The sequence below is a fragment of the Hylobates moloch genome, unplaced genomic scaffold (assembly GCF_009828535.3).
Source record: "Hylobates moloch isolate HMO894 unplaced genomic scaffold, HMol_V3 SCAFFOLD_12, whole genome shotgun sequence".
Classification (NCBI taxonomy): domain Eukaryota; kingdom Metazoa; phylum Chordata; class Mammalia; order Primates; family Hylobatidae; genus Hylobates; species Hylobates moloch.
In genome coordinates, this window is record NW_026652287.1 from 33,697,505 (window position 1) to 33,717,743 (window position 20,239).

General features: G+C 42.9%; 2 protein-coding genes across 18 annotated transcripts in view; one reads left to right on the forward strand and one right to left on the reverse strand.

Moving 5' to 3' along the window:
• Positions 1-142: 142 nt before the first annotated feature.
• ZNF350 (zinc finger protein 350) overlaps positions 143-20,239 on the forward strand; it is a 26,137-nt gene continuing 6,040 nt past the window's right edge. The window contains exons 1-4 of one of the 5 annotated variants that reach the window (XM_058425025.1): positions 2,689-2,737; positions 15,297-15,410; positions 15,525-15,710; positions 18,162-18,214. Coding sequence is in view for 4 of the 5 variants with exons in the window: in XM_058425022.1 (XP_058281005.1) it covers positions 18,608-18,709 (102 nt within the window). In the remaining variant the exon portion in view is untranslated. Of the gene's footprint in view, positions 230-2,655; positions 2,738-15,296; positions 15,411-15,524; positions 15,711-18,161; positions 18,215-18,314; positions 18,710-20,239 lie in introns of those variants that run through there. The other 4 variants (XM_058425023.1, XM_058425024.1, XM_032168956.2 and 1 more) reach the window with 4 other exon arrangements.
• The window catches only part of LOC116478081 (uncharacterized), a 31,280-nt gene continuing 19,428 nt past the window's right edge, over positions 8,388-20,239 (reverse strand). For 4 of the 13 annotated variants that reach the window (XR_004250716.2, XR_009208917.1, XR_009208915.1 and 1 more), the window contains 2 exons: positions 13,531-13,714; positions 8,423-8,883 (listed from right to left, as the gene is read on the reverse strand). Coding sequence is in view for 1 of the 13 variants with exons in the window: in XM_032168970.3 (XP_032024861.1) it covers positions 8,729-8,883; positions 9,762-10,527 (921 nt within the window). In the remaining 12 variants the exon portion in view is untranslated. The other 9 variants (XR_009208916.1, XR_009208914.1, XR_009208923.1 and 6 more) reach the window with 7 other exon arrangements.

Below are 20,239 nucleotides of genomic sequence, written 5' to 3' on the forward strand. Positions count from 1 at the left end.
TGTGCGTGTCTATCACTCCACTAATAATCTACGGTCACTCCCATCAGAAATGACATAATATGCTCTATGAGGTAAAACAGCTATGTTACCTCATATAAAATGTTCAAAGCCAGAACTTGGACTTTGGGAAATGTCCCATATCCCTCTCCAGAAGCCCGCCTCCCAGCCTCTCGGTGTTCTTAGAGATGGCGAAGGATGGGGTTGCAGCACCAGAATTCCAGAATCGAAAGTAGGTTCTGATATGTGTTCAGCCTTTGGCTGCTGCTACTGTAGCCTTGAGAGCCTGATGCTGCATGTGAATCCGGATGGGGAGCTTGTGCGGACCATGAAGTGGAAATGCATGTTGAATGTCCGTGTTCAGGGGTTTTATTTCAGTTTAGTCACCAACGAATATGGTTGTGAGAAAGGGACCCTTGGGATGTCGAAGGTTAAGGCTTAGTTTTAAGAGTTTAATGACTGAGGGTCCCACGGACAGAGCTTGAGGTCTATACGTTTACTTTTCATGAGTCTCAGTAATTGAAAACTGGATGGAAAGTGTGTCTCAGTGAATGCTGTTTTTTGCTGAGATTTGCAATTTAATATAAGGCTCAGATACAGAGAAGCCCGAGCTAGGAAGAGGAGTGGCGTGAATGAAAGCTCTAGGGGGAGGAGTGTCAAAGGAGTGCCTCTGTGGTAAGTTTTAAATTGAATTTGAAGGCAATTTTATTTAGGGGAAGAAGGGGCTTGTCTGTGTTTGAGAATGTAATGAGGCTGGAGGCTTTGAGGTGTACAGTTGAAGGTTAGTGGTTGCTTTGAGACTAACTGGATGCTGGAAACACTTCCTGTCAGTCTTTCGAGTCCAAATCTGTCCTGAAGGTTTCTATTTAAAAACTTTGTCTTCCTACATCCACTATTCTCATTGTACCCATAAAAATCAGAGTAATTCAGGGTGACGAAGTGGTGTCTTTACCGAGGAGTCTTGCTCTGTCGCTTAGGCTGGGGTGCAATGGCGCGATGTCGGCTTACTGCAACCTCTGCCTCCCAGATTCAAGCGATTCTCCTGCCTCAGGCTCCCGAGTAGCTGGGATTACAGGCGCGCGCCACCGCGTCCGGGTAATTTTTGTATTTTTAGTAGAGACTGGTTTCGCCTTGTTGGCCAGGCTGGTCTGGAACTCCTGACCTCAGATGATCTGCCTGCCTCGGCCTCCCAAAGTGCTGGGATTACAGGTGTGAGCCACCGTGCCCCACTTCACTTTCTTAAATGTTGTGTTTAGAAACACAAACTTAAAAAAGAAAATTAAGTCCAGTTTATTAATTTTATTTCGTTTTATGGGTCATCCTTTACTCTCAGAATTAACTCACGTCCATGAAGATTATCTCCCTTTTTCTTCTCTAAGTTTTATACTTTTACCTGTTAAACTTAGATCTATGATCTATTTTGAGTTAACTTTTGTGTACGGTTTGAGGGTCTTAACTCATTTTTCTGCATGTGGATATCCAATTATCCCAGTGCCGCTTGTTGAAAAGACTATCCTTATTGAATTGTCTTGGCACTTTTGTCAAAAAGCTCTTAACAATGTTTTTATACTCTCAATTCTGGTTCTGCTCTTCCCATTGGCACCTTTACTAAAAGTGGCCTTTCTAGGAGGCCCGGATCCTTTAGTCTGTCATGGCCAGGCTCACATCGTAACTCATTCTCGAAATCTCTTTTCTCTCCTCTCCTCTCCTCTTTTCTCTTCTTTTCTCCTCTTTTTTCTCTTCCTCCTCCTCCTTCTTCTTTTTTGTAAATAGTAATTATTATTTTGAGGCCAGGCGTGGTGGCTCAAGCCTGTAATCCCAGCACTTTGGGAGGCTGAGACAGGCAGATCACGAGGTCAGGAGATCGAGACCATCTTGGCCAACATGGTGAAACCCAGTCTCTACTAAAAATACAAAAATTAGCTGGGCGTGGTGGCGCGTGCCTGTAGTCCCAGCTACTTGGGAGGCTAAGGCAGGAGAATCGCTTGAACTGGGGAGGCAGAGGTTGCAGTGAGCCCAGATCTCGCCACTGCAGTCCAGCCTAGTGACAGAGTAAAACTCCGTCTCAAAAAAAAAATTATCATTTTTTTCTTTCTTCACCACCACCGCCCCCCCTCCCGAATACCTGCTATTTTTCTGTTCTTAAAAACCGCTTCCTGAAAGCTATTTTTTGTCAGACGCTTTCCCGTGGGTGTCTGCCTACCTGATGTGTTGCCTTTTCCCTTTCTACCTGATCTGTTACCTTTCCATTTCCAATTCATTCTCTGGGATACCTACACCTGGCTGCACTGTTACTTGTCTTTTTCAAAACCTTTTTTTTTTTTTTTTTAATTTAACAAAGTGGATGGCAAAGCGCTAAGGGCAATTTAGCTTGTCCCATATTTGCCTGATAAAACCTGAGTCTCTGAAAATCTGCCCCCTTTCGCAAGACTTTAAGTGCCAGGAAACGAGGCGATTTCAGTGACTTCTCATCTTCTCTGGCCGCTGGCTTAAAAACCTGCCACTGCCTTCTGTGCGTCCGATTTTCAAACATGGCTGCCGTCAGGAGCCACGGCTATGGGCGCGGCCATTTTACAGAGGAGGAAATGCCGTAAATGCGGTTGTCCTTGCTCTTTTAAACATTTTGGTTCTCCTCGGCCGCCGTAGGTGGACCATAAACCCGTGCGAGGACTCCAGAAGTAGGAGCAGTTTACGGAAGTGTAACGTTGAGGCCCTCCTTGTGGATGTGGAGAAAATAGAGGTCAGTGTGTGGTTTTTGTCCCTGAAAGTTTTTTGTCCCAGTTCAGGTTTTGTCTCAGTGGAAGGTTTGGGAGATCTGAGGACGTGGTGTATCCTGGACCACGTAGTTTTTGGCAGGAAGACTGGGGAGCGCCGGGGTGTAGGCATTTGGGAGGTACCTGGTGGGAGTCTGTGATCCCCCTGTCTGTGGTCCGCGTGCCTTTGGTGTGAGTACAATGACTAAGGGTCTGTAGTGATCAACGACCGTGTCCTAACTGTCAAGGTGTGGATCACTCTGCTTGTAAAGGATGGAGATGGCGATTAGGATCGATGCGGCGTCTGCTTTGGGTTCAGGATTTAATTTGGGACTCAGTGATGTTGGAGTCTGGGAGGATGTCCATCGCTGGAGAGTGTCTGGTCCGTGGTTCGGATGAGTAAGAGGCATGGGGCCAGTGTCTGTGGTACAAAGGCTTGTGAGGGCTGAAGCTTTCGAGACTTTGGAGCCCTGAGTCCTGGGTTGAGGTTCGAACCTCGGTTACTGGGGCAAAAGGCGACACAGCCCCCAGCATTAGTTCGAAACCATATATCTACTTTTCTGATCCTTAGGGTGGCTATTTACAGATCGGGGGGTCAAGTTCAGTCATACCCTCCGATTATATATTATCTATGGCTGCAAAGGCAGCGGTTGAGTTGTTGTGACAGAGACCTCGAGGCCGGCAAAATCGAAAATGTTGCCAACCTCTGCATTCACTTCTTTTATTTTTTATTTTTTGAGACGGAGTTTCAATTTTGTCTCCCAGGCTGGAGTGCAATGGCGCGATCTCGGCTCACTGCAATCTCCGCTTCCCGGGTTCAAGCGATTCTCCTGCCTCAGCCTCCTGAGTAGCTGGGATTACAGGCGCGCGCCACCACGCCCGGCTAGTTTTTGTATTTTTAGTAGACACAGGGTTTTACCACGTTGGGCAGGTTGGTCTCGAACTCCTGACCTCAGGTGATCCGCCCGCCTTGGCCTTCCAAAGTGCTGGGATTACAGGCGGGAGCCACAGCCCGGCCTTCACTTCTTAATATATAGTGACAGTGTTGCTTGCCCGCCTTATATTCACACTTAAGTCTTAACAGAATCTCCATTTCGTGAAGTATTCATCCCTGTGGCAAGGTGACCCAAATCCCAGTTTCTTAATAAGGCCTGGTTGGTCTTAGCCAATCTTACTGGTTCCAGTTGCCATTGCTAGTGATAGGTTTGACATGGAAATGAGCTTAGGCGTATGGTGCAATTCTAGCCAACTATGTATGCGAAAATCTGCCTGGGAGTTTCTGAGGGAGCATTTTCTTTTTTAAATATGTAATTTCTTGAATCTCTTTTTCCATGTTCGTGATGATATCGCCTGAAAATAACCTTAATTTTCTGTCTTACTTTGTAATGCTTATAATTCATTCTTATCTTAATGCATTGGCTCAACTTTCCAATACAAAGTAGGAAAATAGGATGTTAGTGAACGTTCTTGTTTTGTTGCCCACCTATAAAATTCACCCGTTGTGTTGTCTGGAGTTAACACCTTTCCTGGAGGTAAACTGTTTGGTATGGTTGATCTCTTCCTTTACTTTGTTAATTTTTCTAGATTTATATATTTTAAATGTACAATTTAATTATCCTGGAGGCAATATATGCATAAGCAGTCATTGCCCAGGTCAAGAAATAGAATATGGTCAGCACACCAGTGGTGTTCTGTGAGCCTTTTTCCATCCTCACACCGAAAAGTATTTTAGGCTTTTCTTTATATAATTAATCATATTTATCATTGTAGTTAATACAGCTTTGCCTATTTTAAACTCTGTATATCAGTGGAATTGTACATCATTCTTTTTTTGTGTCAGCCTTCTGTTGCTCATTATTGGTGAGGGTCTTTCCTGTTGCATCTGAGTATATTTTCTTTGCTCAATGACAAGGATCAGGCAAATTTACAGTAAATATTTTAGGGCTTGCAGGCTACATATGGTCTCTTGCATATGTTAATTTGCTTTTTGTTTTACAGTCTTTCAAAAATGTAAAAAGCATTCTTGCAGGCTGGGCCAAAGGTATAATAGGTTTTCTATCACATTCCATTATGTAAAATATAGCAGTTTTTTCTATTATTAATTACATTTGTATTATCTAAAGCTTGTATTATTAAGAATAATGCATCTATGAAAATTTGTGTAAATGTCTTTTGGTTCATATGTGCTCTCATATGGGGGAGGCAGAGATGTATACCTAGATCTGCACCTCAGAGTAAAATTGCTGCTTCATAGGGTGTGTATAACCTCAGTCTAAATAGATGTCAAACTGTTTTCTAAAGTGGTTGTACCACTTACAGTTCCCCTAGCAGAATATAGTCTGCTTTATAGGGTGCTTTATGTGGCCTGTTTAAAATATCTGCCATACCCTAATAACATTGAGAGAGTCTTCTATATTAATGTTCTTTAAAGCTTTATTGATATGTTTCTACCATTGAAATTGACAGTTGATTCTTTTTTTTTTTTTTTTTTTTTTTTTTTGAGACGGAGTCTTGCTCTGTCGCCCAGGCTGGAGTGCAGTGGCGCAGTCTCGGCTCACTGCAAGCTCCACCTCCCAGGTTCACGCCATTCTCCTGCCTCAGCCTCTCCGAGTAGCTGGGACTACAGGCGCCCGCCACCACGCCCGGCTAATTTTTTTTTGTATTTTTAGTAGAGACGGGGTTTCACTGTGGTCTCGATCTCCTGACCTCGTGATCCGCCCGCCTCGGCCTCCCAAAGTGCTGGGATTACAAGCGTGAGCCACCGCGCCCGGCCTGACAGTTGATTCTAAAATGGTTTTTGTGTATGCTGTGAGGAGGGTTTTAACTTTCTGTCCCCATCCCCAGTACCATTTATTGATTTTTTTTTTTTTTTTTAGATAGAGTCTTGCTCTTGTTGCCCAGGCTGGAGTGTAGTGGTGTGATCTTGGCTCAACTGCAACCTCCGCCTTCTGGGCTCAAGTGATTCTTGTGCCACGGCCTCCCAAGTAGCTGTAATTACCAGCAGGTGCCAGCTTGCCTGGCTAATTTTTGTATTTTTAGTAGAGACGGGGTTTCACCATGATGGCCAGGCTGGTCTCGAACTCTGGCTCAAGTGGTCCACCTGCCTGAAGGGGGCCTGCCCCTCCACACCTGTGGGTATTTTTCACAAGATGGAGATGAGAGACTGAGAAAACAAGACACAGAGAGAAAGTACAGAGGAAGAAAAGCGGGCCCAGGGGACCAGTGTTCAGTATACCAAGGACCCGCACCGGCACTGGTCTCTGAGTTTTGTTAGTATTTATTGATTACTATTTTTACCACCTTGGTGAGGGGGATGTGGCAGCACTATAGGGTAATAGTGGGGAGAGGGTCAGTAGGAAAACATGTGAGTAAAGGACTCTGTGTTATAAATAAGTTTAAGGAAAGGTGCTGTGCCTTGATGTGTACGTAGACCAGATTTATGTTTGACTTTACACAAACATCTTAGTGTAGTAAAGAGTAGTATTGCCGCCAGCATGTCTCAGCTTTAGTCATAAGGTGGTTTTCTCCACCTTGTCTTAGTAAATAGAATGTACGATTGAGTTTTACACTGAGATATTCCATTCCCAGGGAGGAGCAGGAGACAGATGGCTTTCTCTTATTTTAACTGTAAAGAGGCCTTCCTCTTTCACTAATCCTCCTCAGCACAGACCCTTTATGGGTGTTGGGCTGGAGGATGGTCGGGTTTTTCCCTTCCCACGAGACCGTATCTTAGGCTGTCTCAGTGGGAGGAAACCTTGGACGATACCCAGGCTTTCTAGGGCAGAGGTCCCTGCGGCCTTCCGCAGTGTATTGTGTCCCTGGGTACTCGAGACTGGAGAATGGCAATGACTTTTCCCAAGCATACTGCCTGCAAACACATTTTTAACAAAGCACATCCTGCACAGCCCTAAATCCATTAAACCTTGAGTCAATACAGCACATGTTTCTGCGAGCACAGGGTTGGAGCTAGGGTTACAGATTAACAGTATCTTAAGGCAGAAGAATTTTTCTTAGTACAGATTAAAATGGAGTTTCCTATGTCTTCCTCTTTCTACATAGACACAGTAACAGTCTGATCTCTCTTTCTTTCCCCCACACCTTCCTTAGCCTCCCAAAGTGCTAGGATTACAGGTGTGAGCCATGGCGCCCTCAGTTCCATTTATTGAAAAGACAGCTTTTATCTACTTCCCTGTAGTGCTGTCATTGTCATTGAGTCTCTATATGTGCTTAATTCTGCTTATAAGGATTTTATTCTGTTCTTTTGTCCTATTTGCCTGTTATTGTACTAATATTGTGCTGTCCCAATTAAAGTACCTTTATAAGTCCTCATAACTGATATGGCAAGTTTTCTAACTTTTTTTTTCCAAACTTTAAAAAAAAGTTTATAGCTATTTAAACTTTTCGTTATCAGTTTGGGATTTTGACTCAGATTTCATTGAATCTGTAGATTTGGGAGACTTGACATTTTTAAAATGCTTTGTCTTCCAAACCATCTTTATAGTACATCTTTGCATTTATTTAAAACTGTTAAAATTTATCTCAGTAGTTCTAATTTTAAAAGTATATTCGAGTTCTTCTAAATGATATTGTTTATGTCAACCTAAAAGAGGAAACTGCACAAAATACAATTTTAAAGAGTTTACTTAAGCCAAAATGAGGACAGCTGCCTGGGAAAATACTTTCAGGTTACCTCGGTAAGTGCTTTGTTAGGATTTTGTTAGAAACAGGTTTTAAAGGCAAAAGGGAACAAACCGTGAGCTGGCGTAAAGTTGTCTGGCAAGAATTATCATTGGTTTACAGAAATAACATCAATTAGTGATTGGCTATACATTGTTAACTATGGGGTTTTATGGGTTATGATGTCCAGTGAATGGCATTTTATGGCTACTCGGTGTGAGTTAGTCTAGGGCCTACATAGCAAGTGGCTTTAAGAGATAATTATTTAGCTTGAGGGGAAATGAGATGTGACTATTGTCACATTAAATTTTTTTTTAGTTTTTAATTTTTTCTTTTTTTTTTTCCAGGGGAACCCCTATCAGAAAGACTGTCGTCACATTTTAATGCCTCTCTAGACCTGATAATTTAAAGGGAGTCACATTCCTCAGATAAAAGATTCATTTCTTTCTCATTTATAAATTTTATTTTGTTTGTTGGTGGTCTGTTTATTCTGTCAGTTACTAGGAGAGGTCTGTTAAAGTCTTCTTTTAGTCTGAATTTTCTGTTTCTTGTTTTTGGTTCTATTTTTTGCTGTATACGTTTCAAGACTGTTGTTAGGGGTATACATACGGTGTATTTCTATGAATGAAGAGCCAGATTGCACCTCTTTTCAGTGAGCATTGTTTCTCTTTCTCTCTGATAATTCTTTAGGTTTTCTGGTCAGTTTTGTCTGAGATATAACAGATTATCTTTGGTTACTCTCTCTGTGGCATATTGTCTCCAACCTTTTATTCTCAAACTTCCCATATCATTTTGGTTCAGACATATCAACTATAATAACCGCATGTGGGGAGACCGAGGCGGGTGTATCATGAGGTCAGGAGTTCAAGGCCAGCCTGACCAAGATGGTGAAATCCCATCTCTACTAAAATTACAAAAATTAGCCAGGTGTGGTGGTGGGCTGTAACCCACATGGATCTATGGGACTGAACAAATGCGGGCGAATGCGGGAATAAAGACGAGACAAAAGAGTATATTTGGAAGAAGGGGTCAGGGGGTACCTTGCCTCTAGTGGACAAGGGACCTGAACTTTTCACACCCCTCTGTATTTATTAGGCAAAAGAGATAGAAGGGTGGGGGTGGGGGAGGAAGAAGGGGCCAGCTGCTCAGTTCAGAGTAGGCTTGCAAGACTGCATTCTCTAGATGTTGAAGTAGATAACCTCGGTGCCAGGGAGTGATTGCCTCCAGCAAACCTTCTGTCAGCAGGAGCAGTTGTCAGTTTGCCCACATCCTGTATTCATGATAAACAGTTTGCTGTTTGATCATATAGCCTCCAATGGAATACTGAGTTGGTCACATCTCACGGGCCTTCGGCTCCCTGCATATCCCCCTTTCTGTTTATGAATTAATTGAAAGAATGTAAGGCCAGGCTGGGCAGCTCTCATTCGCCGATTGGCGGTCCATCCGATTTTACAGACTATAAACAGAAGACAGAGACAAAACAACATTATTCCAAGAACTACATATAAGATGTTACTGTGGTGCCTTAGATAGGTCCAAGGGTTGAGCTCTCCAGGCCTTCCTGGAATTCGGTCCAGTCTTCTATAGAAGGCTGAAATTCTTGAGTTTGCCTATTTAAATCAAGAATTTGGTTTTGTAATTCACCAGTATCAAAGGTGATGTTGGATGCGAAAGCTCCCTGCAAATGGGCTTTCACAAGGTCCCACGGATACTCACTTTCGTTATATTCTAAGTTAGTTACACAAATATGAGTGTGATTAAAATGATGATGCAATTGCTGCTGCAACTGCAAGCTTTGTACTTGTTCCCCTAACCACAGAACCGTGGATTTCAACATTGCCACTTCGGTTTGTAACTCAGTATTAATTTTATTCTGAAGTAGCCTCACTTGGTCAGCTGTGCATGTCCAGTTCTCCACCTACTGAGCTGTTTAAATAGAATTATGCAGAGTTACAGAAGATATCACAACAGAAGTTATTAGTTTGACCGAGGAAACAATAGCAAAAATTATGCCTAAGGCTCTATGGACACAGTGAGTAAGCTGAGTTAGAAGTTCTACAAAATGCAAAGCGGGTGTGGCAGCCCAAGGCTCAGACAGATTAACAGGAATCCATAGCCCAAGGATGCAACCCAAAATTATCAAAGTAGAGATATTATGTGTTTGCAATGTGCTATGATTAATGCAGTGATATAACTGGCAAGATTTACAGGTCAATTGGGTATTGTTTACCTGAAGCTGGTCCTTCTTAGCTGCCAAAAAGGCATAAGGATTAAAAATACAAACTGTAAATTGAGTGGTGATATTCTTTACAACATTAAGACTGTGTTGCTTACTATTGCTATTATTAGACAGTGTTCCAATCCAGATGTTGCCATTCATAAATGGGAGAGCTGCCTTCCATATAGTTTCTTGAATTGGTCCTTTCCTCCCCAGATAATGCCACTGAGGAAGAGGTGGGCTAAAGCCTGCTCCATGCCAAGCAATCTGAGCAGCAGACTGGGATTGGATCCTGGTGTTGTATAAAGAAGAAGCATTAAAAGCTTGCCACCAATGCCAGTGAAGTTTGTGCCATGATTTCTGACTTTCACCTTTTCCATCTAATTGACCTTTAGGTTCCCAATCCACAATGTCTCCAGTTGACATATATTGTTTACTAGCCAGTGGATCAAGACACTGGGTCCACGGAGTGGGGTAGGAACCATTGAATGGAATCCATTCTGTATAATCAGCACAATTAGGGTGATTGGACTGGGAATGGTTGGTTAGCACGCCAGTTACATTAATAGAACCAAGACTTAATGAGTACATAATTTTTCCATAGTGACTCAACCATGTTTGAGCTTGAATCGTAAGACAGCTATGGCTGAGCGATGTCTTTGTGGTGATACACAAAGGGAATCCTTCCAGTGGAGTGGTATAATTAATGACATTGTTCTGAGAGTCTAACTGTTCTATGTCAGGGGGAATGAGGGGTCCTGGAGCCCACTCTCCCTGATCATGATAAATCTCAGGAGGAGTGAGCTCCAAAGTATAGGCCGTACTGCTGGGGGATTGGGAACATACGCCCAATATGTTTTTGCCTGTGCACAGGGAAAACATAGTGCACAGGGAAAATATAGTGCACAGGACATTATGGCTAACATGGCCAAGAACATGGAATCAGGGGTTTTTGCCTGTCCCTGACACTCCAGTAGTTTCTCAGCTTCCTGCGTGGTTTTCTTGAGTTGTCCCCAGGTTATGGGGGTTGATGTCATCGTGACTCTGGTTGGCCTTCTCTCCATCTTTGCACTCAGGCTCAGCTGACTCATAGCTCGTACAAGAGGGACCGGGCCCATAGTTGGCCACCCTGGGTTCCTCCAGTCTCCCATTCCATGGTCGCACGCACCTTGAGGGCACCCACATGGCTTGTCCATCTCCTGTAAACACACAAGCATACCCTTATCCCCAGGTCAGTAAATCCACCGGGCTTTTCCATTGTCCTCCTTCTGGGGATTTCCATAACACTGTCAGATAAACTTTCCTTTTTTCCTCTACCACTTGGCAATGTCTTTCTGCTGGAGTCTTACCATCCATACCAGGAGTCAGAAAATTTAAAGGAAATAAGGCTAAATGTAGTTTTGATTGAGGTGGTAGTTGGCTTCCTTTACCCCCTTTTTGTCTTTTCAACATGCATTGTAATGTTTGATGTGCCCATCCTATAGATATTACTGACACATCAGCTCGCGTATCCATAAGCTCATAAAATTTCTTTCCTTTAATTTGTACTATACAGGTAGGTCTATTAGAGGCTATGGGTTGGGAAAGATAGATTTCCCATGTAGTTGTGCTCCCAAACCCTTTATTTCCTCATTTCTCCTTTCATGGGGAAGGGTGTAATTCACAGGGAATAAGCAATAATTGAGCAATATATCTCCCAGTTCAAAAACCCAAAGATCTTGTGACATTAAAACTACTTGAATTTCTCCTTTATAATCAGTCAATCACTCCTGGGACTACAGTGATGCCTTGAAAGTTAAGGCGGCTTTTGCCAAAAATTAGTCCTGTGTATCCTGTCAGTAAAGGTCCCCAAATACCAGTGGGACCTTAGATAGGTTTGTCTCCTCTAACTAATGTGATTCTTTCTCTGGTGGGTAGATCTAATCCTGCACTTCCTGGTGTTCCTGGGTTGAGGGAATCTGTGCTTCCAGGAACCCATCCCTGAAGTGGGGTTGTGGTCTGCACTGGGAATGCCCTCATTGTTTGAGGGGCCTGGGTCCAGGCCCCCGTCTCATTTACCGACAGGGGGTGCCATCCTGATGAAATTTTGAGCAGCACTGGGTAGCCCAGTGATTTCCTTTGTTACAGCGAGGACAGAGTCCTGGTGTTTTTTCTGCTAGGGGGTGAACTGCATTGTAATATCTTTTCTGTCCTGAGATCTGGCAGCATTCCTTTTTTAAATGTCCAGTTTTTCCACAATTATAACATTTTCCCATTTTAGGGTTTGACCCTTGGCTCCTTTTAGAGTTGTCAACTGCTAAATTAGCCATTGCTTATGCTAACTTTGCAGATCGATGAAGCTCAGTTCCTACATCCTGACAAGCTCTGAGAAAATTTCCCAAGTTTTTTGTACACCTCACTGGTGCCATTGCACGTTTACAATCCACGTTTGCATTCTCAAAAGCTAAAGTTAAGGTTAGCATTTCTGCAGCCACAGTATGAGGAATCTGACGCTTCACTGCCTCTTGTAATCTTGCAAGAAATTGTGCATAGGGTTCCTGCGACCCTTGCATGATATGTAAAAAGGATTGTACTGGGACTCCCTCTTCAGGATTGTGGCCCAGGCGCATTTAGCGGCCTGTGTACACTGCTGATAAGCAGCGTCTGGAAGTGCCATTTGATGTTCTAGGTCTGAAAAAGGGCCATGACCTAACAACATATCCTCTGTAATGTCTCCGTGTCCAGCAGCACGGTTCTGTTTAGCCTGGTCTGCACACATTTCTTGCCAAATTCCACGTCAGATATGCACTAGCGGACAAGCAAGTTCGCTCCAAGTATCTCATGTCAAAGGGTGAAAGACGCATACCACCAAACACAGATTCTAGCAATCCTAAGGTGAATGGGCTCTGTACGCCATTATTTACCACTCTCTCTTTTAATTCCTTTAACAACTTAAACTCTAGTGGAGTGTGTTCATGAATAACCTGCTGTGGATTGTTTGGATCAGGCCTTATGGAAATAGGAAAAGTGCAGTGTCCTAAGGGCTCTCCAGCTATGGCAGCAGAGCATAAAATTCTTTGTATTGGGGTCTCTATTTCTGCCACCAAAGGAGGTGGTACAGATGTTTCTGCAACTGGAGGAGGTGGTATAGGCCAATTTTTATCCTCCCGCTCCTGTTTTTTATTTTTAATTGGAGCTGTGGGTGGGGCAACAGATTCTTTCAGATTTTTAGATTCAGCCTGCTGTCCTACAAAATAATGAGATAATTGCAGAACTACAGTACTAACTAAACTCTAAGTGGAGAAAACAGAAGAATCAACCTTAAGACTTTTTTGATGAGCCTGTTTTAATCCTTCTGCTGTATCCCAATTTCCACATCAAGAGTGCCTGCCTGTGGAAACCATGGGTTGTGCATAATAACCTTTTGTGGCTTCTGCAGGAGGTTAATAAGTGTCTGCAAATTAACCTGAGCTCCAGATTGTCTCAACAGAACTTTAAGCAACTGCACATGTTTTTCTTCAATAGACAAATTATTTCCCTTGTTACCCTGATTCAGAAAACTTCCCAGTACTTTTTTTTTTTTTGAGACGGAGTCTCGCTCTGTCGCCCAGGCTGGAGTGCAGTGGCGCAATCTCGGCTCACTGCAAGCTCCGCCTCCCGGGTTCACGCCATTCTCCTGCCTCAGCCTCTCCGAGTAGCTGGGACTACAGGCGCCCGCCACCATGCCCGGCTAATTTTTTTTGTATTTTTAGTAGAGACGGGGTTTCACCGTGGTCTCGATCTCCTGACCTCATGATCTGCCCGCCTCGGCCTCCCAAAGTGCTGGGATTACAAGCGTGAGCCACCGTGCCTGGCCTCCAGTACTTCTTTAAAGCAGTGCTCCCAGTACCTCTTTAGGGCACTGACCTTATATCCGCTGCTGGCAGACTCGTCCCCGGGTCCCCGTTTGCCTTGTCAATTTCAGTTCCTCTGCTCCAGCAGACCTTCTTCATTCACATCCTTGAAGTCCCATGTTCGGATGTGGCTAGTTGGGCGTCCTTGGAGTCCTTGTTCTGGGTCGCCATTTGTAACCTGCATGGACCTAGGTAGACTGAACAAAGGAGGGCGAACGTGGGAATAAAGACAAGAGACAAAAGAGCATATTTGGAAGAAGGGGTCAGGGGGCACCTTGCCTCTAGTGGACAAGGGCCCTGAGCTTTACACAGCCTTCCATATTTATTAGGCCAAAGAGACAGTGAGAAGGGGGGAGGTGGAAGATGGGGTCAGCTGCTCAGTCCGGAGTAGTCTTGCAAGACTGCATTCTCTAGATGTCACAGTAGAAAACCTTGGTGCCACGGTGTGATTGCCGCCAGCAAACCTTCTGTCAGCCGGAGCAGTCATGAGTTTGCTGTTTGATCGTACAGCCTGCATTCATGGTAAACAGTTTGCTGTTTGATCGTATAGCCTGCATTCATGGTAAACAGTTTGCTGTTTGATCGTATAGCCTCCAGTGGAATGCTGAGTTGGTCATGTCCCACGGGCTTTCGGCTCCTTGCAGTGGGTGCCTGTAATCCCAGCTACCTGGGAGCCTAAGGCAGAGAATTGCTTGAACCGGGGAGGCTGAGGTCGCAGCGAGCTGAGATCGCACCATTGCACTCCAGCCTGGGCGACAGAGCAAGACTCCATCTCAAAAAATAAAATAAAATAAATGCCAGATGTTATTGCATTTTAATTTTTAATCCATTCTAACAGTTTTGAGGCATTTATATTTAATGTAGTTAACTGGAATCCATGCTCTGTTTCTACTTAGCATAAAACACTTAATGTAATGTAATTTTCTTAGTACATTTTATTTTAAAGCAGCTATCTAAATGCATTGTATTTGCTCTTTTTGCTCTCTGTTTTTGATTCTCTTCTTTTGGATGAATTTCTTATTATTACATTTCCCCCTTTTGTTGGCATGGAACTTATGTACTTTGAAACAATTACTAAGTTTTTTTTTGGTTTGTTTGTTTTTTTTTTTAGACAGAATTTCGCTCTTTTTGCCCAGGCTGGAGTGCAATGGCACGGTCTTGTCTCACTGCAACCTCTGTCTCCTGGGTTCAAGCGATTCTCTTGCCTCAGCTTCTGGAATAACTGTATTTTTAGTAGAGATGGGGTTTCACCATGTTGGCCAGGCTAGTCTTGAACTCCTGATGTCAGGTGATCCGCCCGCCTCGGCATCCCAAAGTGCTGGGATTACAGGCGTGAGCCACTGTGCCTGCACTTACTAGTGTTAATTGTAACTAGAGATTACATGTAGTGTGCAACCTTTGTCATATTCTTCTGCTAATTAGCACTTTTCCATTTTACAGAAACCTTAGAGCATGTCAACTTCATTTACCACCTAATTTATCCAGTAAATTATTGTGTATTTTAGCTTTTTATGTATTTAAAACCTCCTAAAATATTGTCACTACTGTTTTTATGACAATGCTTATGATTTGCCCAGTACATGGGCTTTCAAACTGAAGTACATGTCCTCACAGGGTGTATGTACAAAGACTTTTGAAGAGGTGTGTGAGCATACATGATTTAAAGGAAAACAAAGACCAGGTCCTCTCCTTGCTGACTATCTCTTTTCTAAAACTAATCTGCCTAAGAGTTCACCGGCTCCTGAGGCATGGTGCTGTGGTGGGTCTCATTTCCTACAGGCCTTCACAGTCCTTCCATGGAAACGTCACAGAGGAAAGGCATACCTCCACCACATTAAGAATCCTAGACATTATTGGCCACAGGTATAAAATCCTCAGGGGCTCCAAATAAAGGTATAGTTAACTATACTGGGGGCATTGCTTTAAGATGAGTGCCTAGGAGCAGTGACAGTATCTGGGCCTAGAAGAAATGTACCACTTACATTGAATTTGCTCTTCAACCCACAGTTTCTGACTCCTCAGGAGCAAAAAACATCACCTGAAGAGGGAGGAAGTGGATTTGGGGATCACCATTTCTAGGGGCACACTTGATTGAAGACTGAGACTTCTGAAGAGAAGGCCAGAAGATACAAAGACAGACCATCCCAGTTGAATGCTGTCTTCCAAGAACAGAAGAAAATGATCCAGGCCCAGGTAACTGACTTTTGGTTTGTTTTATTCTTTCTTTTGTTCCATAATAGATTTGTAGAAGCCTATAAACATCAATTTCACTAATATAAAGAGTGTAAATTTCAAAAAGCAGGATCTGGAGAGAAATAAGCTTAGTTTTTAAACTCAATATCATGCAAAATAGTAGGGTAAGGAATATAATGTTCATAGCATTAACACTAAATTATGAATTTTGTGACACCATGCATGGCTGGAGGATCCTGTGGGTTATATCAGCTGTCAGCTTGCATCTAATATCTCTGACAGCCAATATCACAAGAAAATCATAATTTACATGGTATGTCCTGTTTTTGAAGATAAAACATTACTTCCTGGGGGTTGCCATTATTTCATGGCAGTTTAGTCTCAGGAAATTTCTTCAGTGGTTCTTCCTAGAGTTGATGTGGCAGATGGTGTCCAGAATAGCAGCCTTCTCGTAAATTCAGATGCAGGTTTCCTGTGGCTGTTTCTTGAAGGATTCCTTTATACTGCTATGGAATGACTAAGCAAACTCAGTAAACACAGGGACCAACACAAGTTAATTTCAGCCTTGTGGCAGTCTGGATTTGACTTGGAATAAAACCTAGATATCCTAGGAATATGGCAGGATTCCATGACTTTCAAATGGTTCTCAATGAACAGATAGCTGAACTGGTGTTTGAATATAGATTTGGAGACAGGGAGTTGAAAGTGATATTGTCTGGACAGGACTTGGATTGGAGTTTACAGATTTCCTTTAGACTTTCACCTTGTAGAAAATGCCAAGTCCTTATTGTATAGTAAATAATTGAATTTATGCAAAGGGAGTTTTGGCCTTTGTGTTCAAGCTAATGGAGGGTGAGCTCTGGGCTTCTGGAATGTCTTGCTAATGGTAGTGTCTTTGTTTGCTTGGGTCCTTTGGCCATTGGACAGCCTAAAAATATGATCTATGATAGATCTGTGATCTATGATAGGTCGGAAACCTCCAGAAGAACAAGAGGCTAAAGTTAAAACCTGACTTCTGGGAGGCTGTGAACCTAAGATCAGCCACATAGGTCATCTGTGATTGTGTCCCAGTAAAATAAGAAAGTACACATATCAAAAAATAAGTTTCAGCCAGGCGCGGTGGCTCATGGCTGTAATCCAGCACTTTGGGAGGCCGAGGCGGGTGGATCACGAGGTCTGGAGATCGAGACCATCCTGGCTACCACAGTGAAACCCCATCTCTACTAAAAATACAAAAAATTGGTCGGGCGTGGTGGCGGGTGCCTGTAGTCCTAGCTACTCGGGACGCAGAGGCAGGAGAGTGGTGTGAACCCGGGAGGTGGAGCTTGCAGTGAGCCAAAATCATGCCACTGCACTCCAGCCTGGGTGACAGAGCGAGACTCCATCTCAAAAAAAAAAAAAAAAAGTTTCTGGCTGAGTGCAGTGGCTTATGCCTACTTTGGGAGGCTTAGGCAGGAGGATTCCTTGAGCCCAGGAGTTTCAGACCAGCCTGGGCAACCTAGTGAGACCTTGTCTATATTTAATAAAATTGAAGAAAAGAAAGAAAGAAAAAGTTTTCTTTTCATATATTTTCTTCCTAATCCCCTTCTGTAAATGGTTGGTAATATTTACTTCCTATCACTGTATCTGTTTGTGGATCTATGTCTATATATGTTTTAATAAAAGCATGAGTATATATGAATCTATCTGTAGACATAAACATATACATCCATTATGATATACATATATATATATTTTACATGATAGAATCATATTTCAAAGAACATAGCAGCCAATTTGAGGGGACTCTTCATTGGCCTAAGATGCTACACTTTGAGCATCCAAAGACCAATGATTACAAATGATTGAAGAACATTAATTATATAAAATTCCATCAGTTTATAGCCATATTTGAAAAAAATGCATTTTTCACCATTGGGGGTTAGGAGAGAATCAAGTATTTAATTTGAAAAATGATAAAAGATCATAAACATGTTTTGTGTGTGTGTGTGTGTGTGTGTGTGTGTGTGTGTGTGTGTGTGGTGGGGGTGGGTTGACTATGAGTTTTTTTGTTTTTTACTTTTCTGCTTTTTTTTCTTTCTTCCTTTCTTCTTTTTTTTTTTTTTTTTTTTTTTTTTTAAATTGAGATGGGGTCTTGTCATGTTGCCCAGGCTGCTCTTGAACTCCTGGGCTCAAGCGATCCTCCTGCCTTGGCCTCCCAAAGTGCTGGGATTACAGGCATAAGCCATTGTGCCCGACCCTCTTGGTAATTTTGTATTACTGACCCTCACTCTGCTCCTTGGCCATAAATTCCCACTTGCTTATGCTGTATTTGGAGTTAAGTCCATTCACTCTCTACCACTGTAAAATCCCATTACATTTGTCTATATACCTATCATAATGGCCCTGAATAAAGTCTTCCTTACTGTGCTTTAACAATTCTCATTGAATAATTTTTTTTAACATGTATAGCTTAATTACGGAGGTGAGATTCCAACGCCTTTGCCATATTCTTCTAAATAGAGGTAAGTCACTAGGCCAGTCCGTGCTCAAGGAGAGGGTGTAGAGCACCCAATTCTGTCCCTGTTTGGGCGCCACTTGTAACCTGCACAGACCTAGGGGGACTGAACACAGGAATAAAAGACGAGACAAAAGAGTATATTTGGAAGAAGGGGTCGGGGGTACCTTGCCTTTAGTGGACAAGGGCCCTAAGCTTTACACAGTCCTCTGTATTTATTAGGCAAAAGAGATAGTTGGGAGGTGCAGTGGAAGTAGGGGTCAGCTGCTCAGTCCAGAGTAGGCTTGCAAGACTACATTCTCTAAATGTTGCGTAGATAACCTCAGCGCCAGGGAGTGATTGCCTCCAGAAAATCTTCTGTCAGCAGGAGCAGTGGTGAGTTTGCTCACATCCTGCATTCATGATAAACAGTTTGCTGTTTGATCTTATAGCCTCCAGTGGAATGCTGAGTTGGTCACGTCCCACGGACGTTTGGCTCCCTGTAAGTGGGAACTACATAAAGGTGTGAACACTGGGAGGGTGGAGTTCATTGAGCCATTGAATCTGCCTGCCATAGATCTGTCATGTAGTAAATTATTTTTGAGTGTGGATTGAGGTAAGACTCTCACTTTACTTTTTTCCAAATAGATTGCTATCTCACATAAATAATTTAGAATGGGTAAACCAACCAGGATTAAGTACTTGTATCATCTACCAAGTGTGTTCACTGGCCTCTATAATAAAATGAGTATAGAGTGTACCTTCTGCTGTTCCCTGGGTCTTCAATGACTCAATTTCCCACCCAGCAGTATCCTTTAAAGCCATCCTGCATCCTGAGACAGGAGATTGACAATTCATTGATAAGCATTCTTAATTGTCACTATTACAAGGCTGTAGGTCCTTTGCCAGCCATGCCTTTCAGTCCTAAATGGTCTTCAGGGTTGGGCTGTGTTGTCCAAGAGCTGAGGACCTTACATTTATTGTTCCAATATTTGTTGGCTATAATGATTTCTGTGGAGCAGTCAGCTGTCAGAAAATTTTGTCTCCTTTGTAGGTAACCTCTCATTGGTCTCTGGATGCTTTTATAGTCTCCTCTTTATATCTGATGTAATTTAGTTTCAATCTGTTGTGTCTAAGTGTAGACTTCTTGCTTGAAAACTTGTTGGATTTCTTGAGTTTGAAGTTTGGAGTGTTTAATCAGTTCTGAAAAATTTTCAGTGTTAGATCTTTGGATATTGTTTCTCCATTACTTGATTTTCTCCTTCTCCTTGAAAAATTATCAAACTCAAGGAGAAAGTCATAGGAACCCTCAGTTTATAATTAGTCCATCAGAAAAATAGGATGCCTGGATTTGTGATATATTGTTGGCCCTCCATATCCATGGCTTCCACATCCATGGATTCAACCAACTGAGGATTGAAAATATCTATTTTTTAAGCATCTGAACTGAGCACATACAGACTTTTTTTTATTGTCATGATTCCCTAAACAGTACAGTATAACAACTGTTAACATAGCATTTACATTGTATTAGATATTATAAGTAATCTAAAGATAATTTAAAGTATATGGGTGTGGGTGTGGTGGCTCACTCCTGTAAGTAACTCCAGCACTTTGGGAGGCTGAGGTGGTTGGATCGTCTGAGGTCAGGAGTTTGAGACCAGCCTGGCCAATGTAGTGAAACCCCATCTCTACTAAAAATACAAAAAACTAGCTGGCTGTGGTGGTGGGCACCTGTAATCCTAGCTACTCAGGAGGCTGAGGCAGAAGAATCGCTTAAACCTGGGAGGTGGAGGTTGCAGTGAGCCAAGATCGTACCATTGCACTCCAGCCTGGGCAACAGGAGCAAAACTCCGTCTCAAAAAAAAAAAAAAAAGAAAAAAAGAAATTAGCCAGGTGTAGTGGCACATGCCTGTATTCCCAGCTACTTGGGAGGCTGAGGCAGGAGAATTGCCTGCTTCTGGGAGGCAGAGATTGCAGTGAGCCAAGATTATGCCACTGCACCCCAGCCTGGGAGAGAGAGTGAGTCTCCACTTCAAAAAAAAAAAAAAAA